This window comes from Giraffa tippelskirchi, chromosome X (genome assembly GCF_054371585.1).
Source record: "Giraffa tippelskirchi isolate mGirTip1 chromosome X, T2T-mGirTip1v1.2.pri, whole genome shotgun sequence".
NCBI classification, from domain to species: Eukaryota; Metazoa; Chordata; class Mammalia; order Artiodactyla; family Giraffidae; genus Giraffa; species Giraffa tippelskirchi.
This window is the reverse complement of record NC_137289.1, coordinates 81,011,002-81,023,622: the sequence shown is the minus strand read 5'-3', so window position 1 is coordinate 81,023,622 and position 12,621 is coordinate 81,011,002. Positions and strand designations below refer to the sequence as shown.

General features: G+C 41.4%; 1 protein-coding gene across 1 annotated transcript; it reads left to right on the top strand.

Moving 5' to 3' along the window:
- Positions 1–3,090: 3,090 nt before the first annotated feature.
- TBX22 (T-box transcription factor 22) lies at positions 3,091–12,336 on the top strand. The gene is made up of 8 exons (XM_081563746.1): positions 3,091–3,268; positions 3,906–4,065; positions 4,865–4,966; positions 6,851–7,025; positions 7,907–8,071; positions 8,459–8,523; positions 8,871–8,956; positions 11,726–12,336. Exons 1-8 carry the CDS (start codon positions 3,091–3,093, stop codon positions 12,334–12,336), a joined length of 1,542 nt encoding a protein of 513 aa, XP_081419872.1.
- Positions 12,337–12,621: the final 285 nt, after the last annotated feature.

Below are 12,621 nucleotides of genomic sequence, written 5' to 3'. Positions count from 1 at the left end.
TATCAGGATTATTTTGCTTGCAAGTGATAGAAACCCAGCTGAAACTCACTTGAGCAAAGATGATTTATTTATGTAAGCAACTTAGCTAGTTCAGGCAAAGTAGAATTCAGGTACTCAAATGATGTTGTGAGGAAACTGACTCTGCACTTCTTGACTTTGGTAGGTAGGCTTTTGCCAAGAAATGGCAACAATGACCATAAGCAAATTATTTCAGACTCACATTCTACAAGCTTGGTACTATGCCAAAATATATTAACCATGGGAATGAGGATCAAGGGAGAGAAGGAAGAATAACTATTGGAGGAAACAATCTCTATCAAGAAGTTGCTTGTAGCTTTACCAGTGTGGCACTAGGTATGACCAGTCTCACAGCATTTTATTTTATTTATACTTAGGTAAGGGCTTCAGAGGTAGCACAAGTGGTAAAGAACCCACCTGCCAGTGCAGGTAGACATAAAGAGACACAGGTCTAATCCCTGGTTTGGGAAGATCCCCTGGAGGAGGGCATGGCAACCTGCTCCAGTATTCTAGCCTGGGGAATCCCATGGACAGAGGAGGCTGGCAGGCTATACAGTCCACAGGGTCACAAAGAGTCAGACACAACTGAGGATTTAGCACACATGCATGAACAATATAGTTATATACTTGAAATATTTATTTCATTAAGTATGCTTCATTTCTTTTTTTATAAATTAAAAGTGGCAGTTGGAATCCTTTCACATGAGTTTGACATTTTACTAAATGTTTGAGTAAAATATTTGAGTTTTACTAATCTATTTGGTTAGTAAATACTGCAGAACATGAGATTTTTTTCCTCCAGTGAGATTTAGTTCTTTTATACATACTTTTTTTCCCCAAATAACCCATATTGCTAATATAGAAAACTAGAAAGGCCATGAGTATTTGCCCTTTTCACCTCGTAAATATCCAAGAAACGTAACATTTTCAGAAACAAACTGAAATCTGAACATTTATTTTAACGCACATACAGTTCATCAGAAGCAATATTTTCAGGGTTGGCCTTGTTTTGTGCATGTGTTAAATAACATATTTATTTGTTGTTGCTTAGTTGCTCAGTTGTGGCGGACTCTTTTGTGACCCCATAATACCTATTTATAGTGATTAATAAAATATTAGATCTTTATTAGAGAATTAAAAACTGCTTTCTCTCTCCTTAAAGCAAGATCAGATTTCATGTTCAATAAGAGCTTTTAAAACCATATATACCTTAAGGCACATCTATATCCTCTGTATCTCCATAGACTTTGAATCTATTTGATTTGTATTAAATACAAATTTAGTTTTCCTTCAAGAGATAAATTCTGTATATGTTCCTGATTATAACATTTTTTTTTTCAATTCAAAATCAATATTTTACTGTAAGGATTTTCCAATTGTCAACCAAAAATATTTCTTTCTAATGTGGGCATCTATGGGTTCCAGAGCCATTCTCTCTCTCTCTGCATGTTCCACGTGGGCTGAAGAATCTCTTATAAAGGTTTATGAGTGTTTCTGGTTGAAATAAAGAGAATATGCAAAGGAGACTTTCAGCAGTGGAAAAAAGAACTTCTATTATAAATATATGTCCCTCATGCCCCAGGTAGCTGACAGCCTAGTGCTTTGGCAGCTGAACAGATCAGAGAGCTGGTTCTGAGGCTTGCAATAACTTTACTCTCGGAAAAAAAGTTAACATGAATTAACTACAACTTAGTTCAGTACACATGAGAGAGTTCAGCTCTCTGAAAAGGTGAAAATATCAGGAGTTAGGATGCAGTTTGCAAGGGAGCCCAGGAATGCTTGATGAAAAATGCATGACTAAATCCCAAGCACACAGGCAGGCCTCTCAGGTCTGCATGCATAAACACATTCCTTGGAAGTGGTAGGCAAGTTGCTTCCTGACATAGAGAAGGTGACTTTATCCATTTTCAGGAAAAGAAAACTTAGCCCAGGAAGATATCTCAGGAGACAATGGAATCAGTTATTAAGCACAACATTTTGAGGTGCCACATCATTGGAAGCACAATTCTGATTGGTGCTCTGCTTGTGGCCCTGGAGTTCTTAGGCTGTGTTTGTTAATTAAATCCTGTAAGAGGCTGTATGTGGGAATATTTGGCACAGTAGAAGCAGGGATTGAAGGCCCAGGGTTGCTCTTGATCATTGCAAGTGGTCATCTGGGAGCCTCCTGCCTGCACTCTCTTATCTCCCCACCTAGATAAGGAGGTCAGACCAGCACAGGGCCCACCTAGTTTGAGATCCAGACTGTAGAGCAGACAGGCCCAGAGAGCTTGTGCTGCTCTTTGTTTCCCTAGCGTACTCACTTAAGAACAAAAGACCCCTATATACTTCTCTGGATCTGGTTAAATAATAGTTTCATTTTTGTTGGAAAAGTGGTCCCCCGTGGGCAATTACTTTGCATGTCTTCGAGTTTCACAATTTAATGTAAAACAGTAAGTTTGTATACCCCTCCTCCTCACTAGACTATCCTGAGCTCCTTTCCAATCAACCTCCAACCCCTATCCCTACACTCCCACCGCCCCTCCCTGTCAGACTCTGAAGTGTCACTCACGGTGCTTTTTTTTTTTTTTTTCTATGCTTCCAACAGTTTCCAAAACAAACAGTGGAGGCTAGAAACAGCCGACCAGCCGGGTATTCACTGAGTCCGATGCAACACTATCTCCCAATCTGAGCGGCCTGAGCCGCCATTGGCGGCAGGTCTGCTCCCTAAAAGGGCCGTGCTTGCCAATCTCTGAGCTCTGACAAGTCCGGGAATCAGGGATTTGAGGACTGATGGTCTGCACATGTCCACTGGGAGGGAGGAGACCACAAAGGGGACTAGACTCCAGAGGACTCTAGCTCCAGTTTAATCTTCTTGCATTCTGTCTATTCAAAGAACATTTATATGTATATATAAAAATTATACATTTCTTCCTCCTGCATATAGATTTAGAAAAATTTTTCTAAGTTCTCAGTTTTTCTGATTTTCCCGCTTTCCCTCCTTTGCCTATCCTCTGCGCCCTCCCACCCTCTCCCTCCCTAACCCAGCTCAGGTTGAAACTTTGCAGAGTACAGTTTTCTTCACCCTCTCCAGGGATGGCTCTGAGCTCTCGGGCGCATGCCTTCTCGGTGGAAGCCTTGGTGGGGAGACCCAGCAAAAGAAAATTAGGAGACTCTAGAGAAGAGGCAAAACCTGAGCTGCTTGAGAAAGAGGGTGGAGAGGAGGAGGAGAGAAGGAGCAGCGCCGCCGCCGGGAGGAAAAGCGAGCTGCCTGGTAAGTACCCCTACCGCAGCCCAAATCCCTGCGCCGGCTACCCTAGTTTGCTGGGTCCTAAAGTCTCAGACTAGCGCCTCAAGCCTGCTTGAGGGCGGCTAGCCCTATCAAAAGGATGTCTTAGCCCTACCAAAGGATGTCTTGGCCCAGCTGTTGGCCGCGTTCCGGGCTACGGGGATATCTCAGCCATCTGGCTGTAGGGAGAAGTTTCAGAGCCTCCAAGTTCAGCCCATAGTATTGTGGTTCATTTGCGGTGAAGGGGAAATCTCCACAGGTTTGTGAAGTGAGGCTCTCCAACCTCATGGAAACCCTGAGAGCCAGAGGGTGGCTGTTTCTCAGAGTAAGAAACAGGGCAAGGACCCAGATCCCCAGGTGATTCAGCGTTAGGGACCAAAAGTCTCCAAAAGAGATGAAAATGGGCAAATTTGAAGAAGGGTCATGCATTTCACAGGGCACAACCTGGGTCCACTTCTCTCCATCAGGGGGGACACAGTGGGTATTGTGAAGAACTTGGAAATTAGTTCCCAAGGTTTCTAGGAAAGAGACAAGGCTGGTCTGTTCTGAGACAGGCATCAGTGAGAAGGGGTTGCACGGCTGAGAAGCTCTCTCAAACTCTGGGTGTCTCTATTTCCTACAGAAAAGCGACCCAAAACAGAGCCTTTAGCAGCTACTTTCAGCTGCAACAGCTTCGGAAGTCTGGAAGAGAAAGATATTATTCAAGTGGAACTTCAAGGATCCGAGCTGTGGAAGAGATTTCATGACATTGGGACTGAGATGATCATTACGAAGGCTGGCAGGTTTGGCTTTGCCCAAGTTGTTCAAGGGCTTCACATAATAGCTCTTAATATTCTGATCTCATAAAATGAGTGCCTCCAGTTTTATGCTCTTGTACCCCTCTCCCCATATCCACACCCCAGAAAAGTATTAGGAACCACTGTCTCTCAGTTGACCAGATTAGGCCTTGCCTGGCCATTGTTAGTGGCTCATCCTTTCTTTCCTGTACACCCTGTTCTAAGAACTCATTCTCTCAGCTTCTGCCTGTGTAGTAAATGATAAAAATTAGGCTTGCCAAGGCAGGTGCCAGATGCCACCCCCACGTCTTAAGCTATGGTCAGGCCCTTCTGTTAAAGCCTCACAGTTATTAATGAACAATATCTCATCAAGCAGGCCCACTAAACTGAGCCCAAGTCAATTTGAGGTTGGTCTTTCCCTCTTATACCTTTTCCTGTGGGACAGTTTCCTCACATCACCTGGGTAATTTTTGTGTATGTGAATCTTCTTAATTTCAGTCTTTCCCAAATCTGCCTCACAGAAAGCACCACTGATGGGAGGGGCACAGCTTTTTCTCTCCTATTTTTCTTCTATATGGTGGTGGTGGTGGGAAGTGGGGCAGACAAAGCCTTGTGGTAAGAATATTCTGCTCCACTCAGAAATTCTGAGTTTGTTCAATCAAATATATAGCCAGCAATCTTTCTTCATGTGCCAAATGTCATTCCTGAACCTGTCTAGAATGAGAAGAGTATTGTGAATGCCTTCGATTTTCATTTGTCCCCAACCTAATAGCACCCAGGTAAGTCGCTGTTTTCTCTCCCACAGGCGGATGTTCCCCTCTGTTCGGGTCAAAGTGAAAGGACTGGACCCAGGGAAACAGTACTATGTGGCCATTGATGTGGTGCCAGTAGATTCCAAACGCTATAGGTAATTGGGACCAAAGGAGGGTACTACAGGCTTGGAATGGGGATTCAGATCTATGGAACCTGACAGCACTGTTTTGAAAACTTTACCGTGGAAGGGGGAATTATTCTCCTGTGGGCTTTGAGAGTTGAGTTTTCTCCCTCAGACTGGAGTTCAGGGAGTTCAGACTGAGAGAAAGGAAGACTTGTTTTTCTTTTCTCTCATTCTTGGCACATAGATTCCAATTGGGGCTTCAGTGTATCCCAAACCTCTCGCCGACCCACTATCCTAGCCTTGACTCCACAAACTGCAGAGGGTGTGGGCTCGGCAACTGGGAGGGAAGCTGTTTAAAGGAATTTGGGGAGAAATGCCGGGGCTTCTGGGGCTCTACCGGGCTCTGGACTGTGATACTTTAGGGCAGGGTCCTTGAGCAACATTCTAAGTTGCCACCCAAAGCTAGTCAAGCAGTTATCTTACCTAGGTCCATGTTTTTTCTTCCTTCCTTACCTCTTCCCTGAAGCAGAGGCCAGGTCCCAGAGAATACAAGTAATGTTTCTCTTAATGTAAGCTCTCTACTTAAAGCAGGCTAAAAGTGGTCAAACTGATCTAAAGCTAAGAGGCTCTTCTTTGCTAGCAGCCCAGAAGCTGGGGCTTTTGCATGCTTTAACTCAAGGGTTTGGGGGTTGGGTGGCAGCCCCTGCCCTCACTCAGCCAAATGAACATTCCACTGAAATGGGTGTCTAGCCTTTCTAGGAAACAGCCTGCATAGCACCCAGTGCTGGGTGTTAGAGGCAAGAATTAGGCTGGGCTGGAGAACCTGTTAGGACCGTAATCCCAAAATAGCAGAACAAGCTGCTTTTCACACTTGAGCTAGTTTGAGAATCTGGCACATAACTAAGCCATTAAGACTGGAGACAATGGAGAAACAGACATAGAGAATAGACCTATGGACATGGCGGAGGGGAGGAGGGAGAGGGTGAGATGTATGGAGAGAGTAACATGGAAACTTACAATACCATAGGTAAAATAGATAGCCAATGGGAATTTGCTGTATGACTCAGGGAACTCAAACAGGGGCTCTGTGACATCTAGAAGGGTGGAATGGGGAGGGTGATGGGAGGGAGGTTTGAGAGGGAGGGGACATGGGTGTACCTGTGGCTGATTCTTATTGATGTATGACAGAAAACCACAAAATTCTGTAAAGCAATTATCCTTCAATTAAAAACATTAAGTGGGGGAAAAAAAGACTGGAGACAATGGGAAAATCAAGACTACAGTGGGCAGAGTTCCTCGACGGTATTCTGATATAAAGCATTGTGGCCTAAGAGGCTTCCACAACAGATACTTTCCTCACCCCTCTGCTTCTTCACTAACGCTTGTGGGACAGGAGGATTTTTCGGGTGTCTCTGTATGGTGAAACAAGTTAGATCAATTTTTGTTGCAGTTTCTGTGAGGAGATACAAACCAGACTATGAAGTCCCATGACATTATACTTGCGCTGGCACTTTGCAGCATTTTAATGGCAAAATATGCTTATTTACAGTTTGCTTTCTATCCCTGGATGCTCTCTGGAAATCATGTTAAACCCAGCGGCTCAGTGGTAAAGAATCCCTCTGCAATTCAGGAGACAAGGAGATGCGGGCTCCATTCCTGGGTTGAGAAGAGCCCCTGAAGAAGGAAATGACAATCCATTCCAATATTCTTACCTGGAAAATCCCATGGACAGAGGAGTTTGGCAGGCTACAGTCCATGGGGTCACAAAGAGTGGTACACAGCTGAGCTACTGAACACTCACATTCACTTTGAGATTAGCAGGCAAAACTTGACCAAGTCCTTTAGAACCAGATCACAGCAGCCCCTACCCCTGGCTTTGGCCGGTGCCTAAAGTCACACTCCACTCATTTTCAGGTACATCTATCACAGCTCCCAGTGGATGATAGCCGGGAGTACAGACCACTCATGCATCACTCCCAGGGTCTATATTCACCCAGACTCACCTTGTTCAGGAGAGACATGGATGCGCCAGATCATCAGCTTTGATCGTGTGAAACTCACCAACAATGAGATGGATGACAAAGGTCATGTAAGTATGCACAATCCTTTGTCCCAAGGAGAAGAGGAGGATGCCAAGGCGTCAGCAGGAGGTTCACCCTGGAAAGGCCAAGAAGGTGTCCCCCAGATGTGCTAGTTATGGTCTTCAGGAACTGTCTAACTTCTGGGCCAGTGACCAAAGTAGCTCTTGTGACTTTTGTTTGGCATCTGAGAATGCTGGGGGTTGGAGATGGTGAGTAAGAGAAGTTTGGGGACTGAATGTGACTTGTTTAAACCAGAATGTCTGGTTGGGAGCGTGAAAGGGAATGCTTACCTGAGCAATCTGGCACTTCAGCTTTCCTGGCAATCACTGTAGGCTCTGATTTCCTTCCCCTGATGTGCACCTTCTGTGTTTCATGGTATGGTGGAAATCTGCTCCACAACCCACTGGCATGGAAGGCCTTTCAGGTCACATAGACCTTGAACCTTCTTCCAAGGTGCACATCACCTCTGCCCTGCCTGACCTGATCCTGAGCTAGCCACAAAAGGAAGAAGGATTCTACTTGGTTTTGGAGGTGGGGAGGGTCAAATAGTTTCCCATCAGTTAAGTAAGCCCAGGGAACTTATGGCAGGCAGTTGGATCTCAATGACACTTGGGAACATTACATGATCACTCATATTTGGAAGCAGGAAAAGACCCCAACTGGAAATGGAACCACTGCTAACTGATGCCACTGTGGTGTCCATTTCCTGAAACCCCTTATGCCTGAGGACCTCTGTCTAGTGCCAAATAGCACAGAAAAGTGAAGTTAGCCTAGGCTTTCTGGTTTAGCTTCACTTTTGTGTGGGAAGGTTCAGGGTGCTGATGAGAGGGAGCCAATGTAGGGGAGGGGAAGCCAATTACTAGGCAGCATTTGATTATTTCTCTTCCAGATCATTCTGCAGTCCATGCACAAGTACAAGCCCCGTGTGCACGTGATGAAGCAAGACAGCAGGGTTGATATGTCCCGGATTCAGTCTCTGCCTGCTGAAGGAGTTAAAACATTCTCCTTTAAAGAAACTGAATTCACCACGGTGACAGCTTACCAAAACCAGCAGGTAAAGCCAACTAGATCCCAGACAAGCAGGGATGGCTCTGAGGAAGCTTTAAGGACAGAGTGAAGTTTTACTATATGGATTCAATTTTCCACAATTAAAAAGAAATCCATTAAAAAGAATCCATAGTCTTATTGCTAGTAATCAAGCAAGTTTATTGTGAGTTGTGTGGATCTTGTGTTAAAGGAGAGCACGACAAAGAGTGCCAGGAGAGAAAGGTGATAAACATTCCAAATTTGACTTAGCAATATGCTTAATGTTTATTTAACATGCTATATTACACTTTGGAAAGTTTTGTGGTTGTTGTAACTATTAAAAGCAACAACAACAATGACAGTGTTTTCTACTGAGGTCACTGAATTTATCTTTCTTTTTCTTCTGAATCCTTAGATTACCAAACTGAAAATAGACAGAAATCCCTTTGCTAAAGGATTTAGAGATCCTGGAAGAAACAGGTAAGCAATATAACAGTCACATCTAATATTTATATAGCCCTTTTCACAAGTATTACAGCTAAAGAAACTGTGGGTCAGAAGCCCAGAGTCCCTGCATGTTGTAACAAGTAGGTAGTAAGAAAGAAACCTAGATATTTTATCTCTAAAATCTTACCTCCTCCCAACCCCTCCCCAACCCACTTTTAAGATATTATTTATTCTAGATTCTTGGGTGTTTATTTAGGGAATGATCACTGGGAATTTTATTCAGCCTTAAAAACTATAACAAAATAACTTAAAAGTTTACATAAATTATTATTTTCAGGAATTGCATTCTCGACTTGCTAAAGGTTGTACATCTTTTTCAGGGGTGTACTGGATGGACTTTTAGAGACCTACCCATGGAGGCCTTCTCTCACTTTGAATTTTAAAACTTTTTGTGCAGACACACAAAGTAAGATGTTTTATTAATTTTTATTTTTAAATGTTAATGAAATAATGACTGTCAGAAGCTCTATATAAATACTACACAAGAGTATAAGTATATGCTAGAAAATGTATGTTTACAATCAAGTGAGTATATATTTATCTTGATGAGGAGGTAAGAAGCAAAAAGGGAGGGAAACTGGCAAGATGGAAAAGAGCATAGACATGATAATTAATGGTGGATTTACTGACTTGTATCTTCTTGAGTTATCATACATCCTGAGAGCTGTAGAAAACACCTGGGTCTTTCAGCAGCTCACTATCTCATATTCTTTAGAATCTGCCTGTGGTACACTAAAGTGAAGTGAAGTGAAAGTTGCTCAGTCATGTCCGACTCTTTGCGACCTCATGGACTACACAGTCCATGGAATTCTCCAGGCCAGAATACTGGAGTGGGTAGCCTTTCCCTTCTCCAGGGGATCTTCCCAACCCAGGGATCGAACCCAGGTCTCCTGCAATGCAGGCAGATTTTTTACCACAGCCCAAGTATATTGGAGTGGGTAGCCAATCCCATCTCAGAGGATCTTCTTGACCAGGAATCAAACCAGGGTCCTGTGCATTGCAGGCAGATTCTTTACCAACTGAATTATCAGGGAAGCCCTGGGGTGCACTAGTGGCCTTATTTGCAAATATGTTAGATATTCAAATACATATTTTATATTTTATGAGAAACATTCAGCTCATGATAAAAATGACTTCCATTAAATTTCATCATCACTTGGCTTCAATTTTCCTTTTATTGTGAGTAGGAAAAATAAATATGTCAAAAACAATACTAAGCTATTCCAATTTGCTTAATTGCCATAAGCATTTAAAATAGATGCAGAGCATTTGTTGTCAGGTAGTACATCACATGACTAACTAATAATTTGATAATGCAGGCTTTCTGGTAGAAGAATGCATACCTTCACTTACTATGATATTCAATTATAAATAGAAAAGTCTTTATTAGTAAGCAATATGGAATTATTTTACCCTTTCTGTCTTTACTCCATTAAAGTTGTTTGTCTTTAAACATTAATTGAAAGTTATAGTTACATTATAGTTAGGTTGAACTTGACATAAAAATATCATAACAACTAATTGAAATGTAAAGAAATCAAGTCTAATTATTTAGTGAAATATTTCACTGAACTGACTGTATTAATTTCGTTCAAGTTGCCTAGAAAAATATGAACACTTATTTGACAGTATCACTTTAATAGCATCTAGGCAGGATGATTTTAAATTATCCAAGTCAATACAAAACACATTAATTTGTAAAAAGCTAAAGATGATCATTAATAATTTAAAATACATATTTTTCTCAATTATTTAAGATGTCCAGAATGTTCTCAAATTACAAAGAAAAGGGGTACCATTTTTTAAAAATAATATCTGGAAGTTTAATTATAAAAGATATTTGCCACTCTGTTGATAGAGGATTAAGCTATGTTTACATATAAAAATGGGCTTCTGTGGTGGCTCAGCAATAAATAGTTGCCCTGCAATGCAGGAGACATGGGTTCAATCCCTGGGTTGGGAAGATCCCCTACAAAAGAAAATGGCAATCCACTCCAGTGTTCTTGCCTGAAAAATCTCATGGACAGAGGGGACTGGTGGGCTACAGTCCACTGGGTTGAAAAGAGTCGGACATGACTTAGCAACTGAACAACAAAAAGTATTTTAAAATAGTTAAGAAAAATTGCAGGCAGATTCTTTACCAGCTGAGCTACCAGAGAAACCCTAAGAAAAATAGTAGCACCTAAAAAATCTCCACAAAAACTTGATCAAATTCAGTCAATAACCAATTTTTTTAAATTAAATAATTACAAATATAAGGTTTAGAATCTAGATTTTCCTGGACATTATATTTATCCCTGATTTTAGTACATGATAGGCAACCATAAAGGATCACCTAACAACATTGGTATGAACAGTTTCATTTTCATCTTGGTATTTTTAATCTGTAAAACTGTCTTTAACTCTTGATATAGTGCACCATGGAACTTTCCCCATCTGTGATTTTCACATAAGAGAACACCTAATATATTAAATGTTCTTTTTTTAATTTATAAGATTACTTTCATATGCAGTGCTTTTTTCAATCAACTAAAGCTTTCTATAGAACCTTAACCAACTTGTTCAATTTAATCAAGTACTTATTTTAGTAATTATTTTAAAGTTAAAGATAAAAACTTTTATTTGTAAGATAAAATTGGTTCTGGCTCATATTTAATCAGGCTTCTTTCGTAATTCATTGAATGAATGTTGCTCAAGTACCTGGTATACTTCTAGAGCATAATGAATGCTCAATGCATGATACACAATAGTAATGCTAAAAGTAGTAGTGGTAGTAATAGAGATACCATATTCAACTTTGATCAGAGGAATGGTCTTTTCCAAAGGAGTCAAAATAACTGTGGCTTCCATGGTGGCTCCGTGGTAAAGAATCTGTCTGACAAGCAGGAGACACAGGTCCATTCCCTGGATTGGGAAGATACCCTGGAGAAGGAAATGGCAACCCATGCCAATATTCTTGCTGGGAAATCTCGTGGGCAGAAGAGCCTGGAAGGCTACAGTGCATGGGTTCTCAAAAAAGTTGGATATCACTTAGTGACTAAACAGCAACAGCAAAATAACTCTGAACTTGCAAGGAAAGCTAATCTAAGAATGAAGCAGGGATAGTTATGGACATGATTACTGATTCAGTAGGAACATATAGTTCATTGTTCATTGATTGACTTGTCATTCACAGGTGGAAGCAGTGGCTCATCCCCAGTGACCTCTAGTGGAGGGGCTCCTTCTCCTTTGAACTCTTTGCTTTCTCCTCCTTGCTCCCTTTCTACATTTCACATACCTACAAGCTCCCTTGGAATGCCCTGTCCAGAGGTGTACCTACACAATATCAACCTGCCCCTTTGCTACAAGATTTGCCCAACTAATTTTTGGCAACAGCAACCTCTTGTCTTGCCTGCTCTTGAAAGTCTAGCAAGCAACAACAGTTCTCAGTCTTCAGCCCCACTCATGATGGAAGTTTCCATGTTATCTTCTTTGGGAGTCACCAATTCAAAAAATGGTTCATCTGAAGACTTAAATGGACACATTCTAAAAGCATCTAATTCTTCCAATCAAATGTATGAATTACAGGCACTTGAAAATATTTTATCACCAAACCACATTGCTCAGGAAGCAATTGGTTGCTCTTTCCATCCTTCCTATGGCTTTTATAGGTACAACTTCTCCACACCACCTAGACTGGTAAATGCTGCCAACTATCTTAAAGTGAATGACAACAGTCAAGTTTCTTTCATAGAAGGCAAATACAATCACACTCATTGGTATCCAAAAATTAACCATCGCCTTTAATGGAATAGTCATGTTCCTAAAATGATTGCATGTAAGCATATATTTTATGTGTCGTCAAAATGGTCAAGAACTAAAGGGTTAAAAAGCTTCATTATCAGAGACTATTACTATTATCAGAGACTATTACTCTGTTATGCATTTAAAGTGCCTTATGACATGTCATAAGTCAGATATGACCTATAGCTAAGTCAGATATGACCTATGTAATCTCTGATTACAATAGCCTTAGGTCTCAAAATAAGATACTCAATAAATATTGTTTGATGAGGTTAAGATTACCAGTGA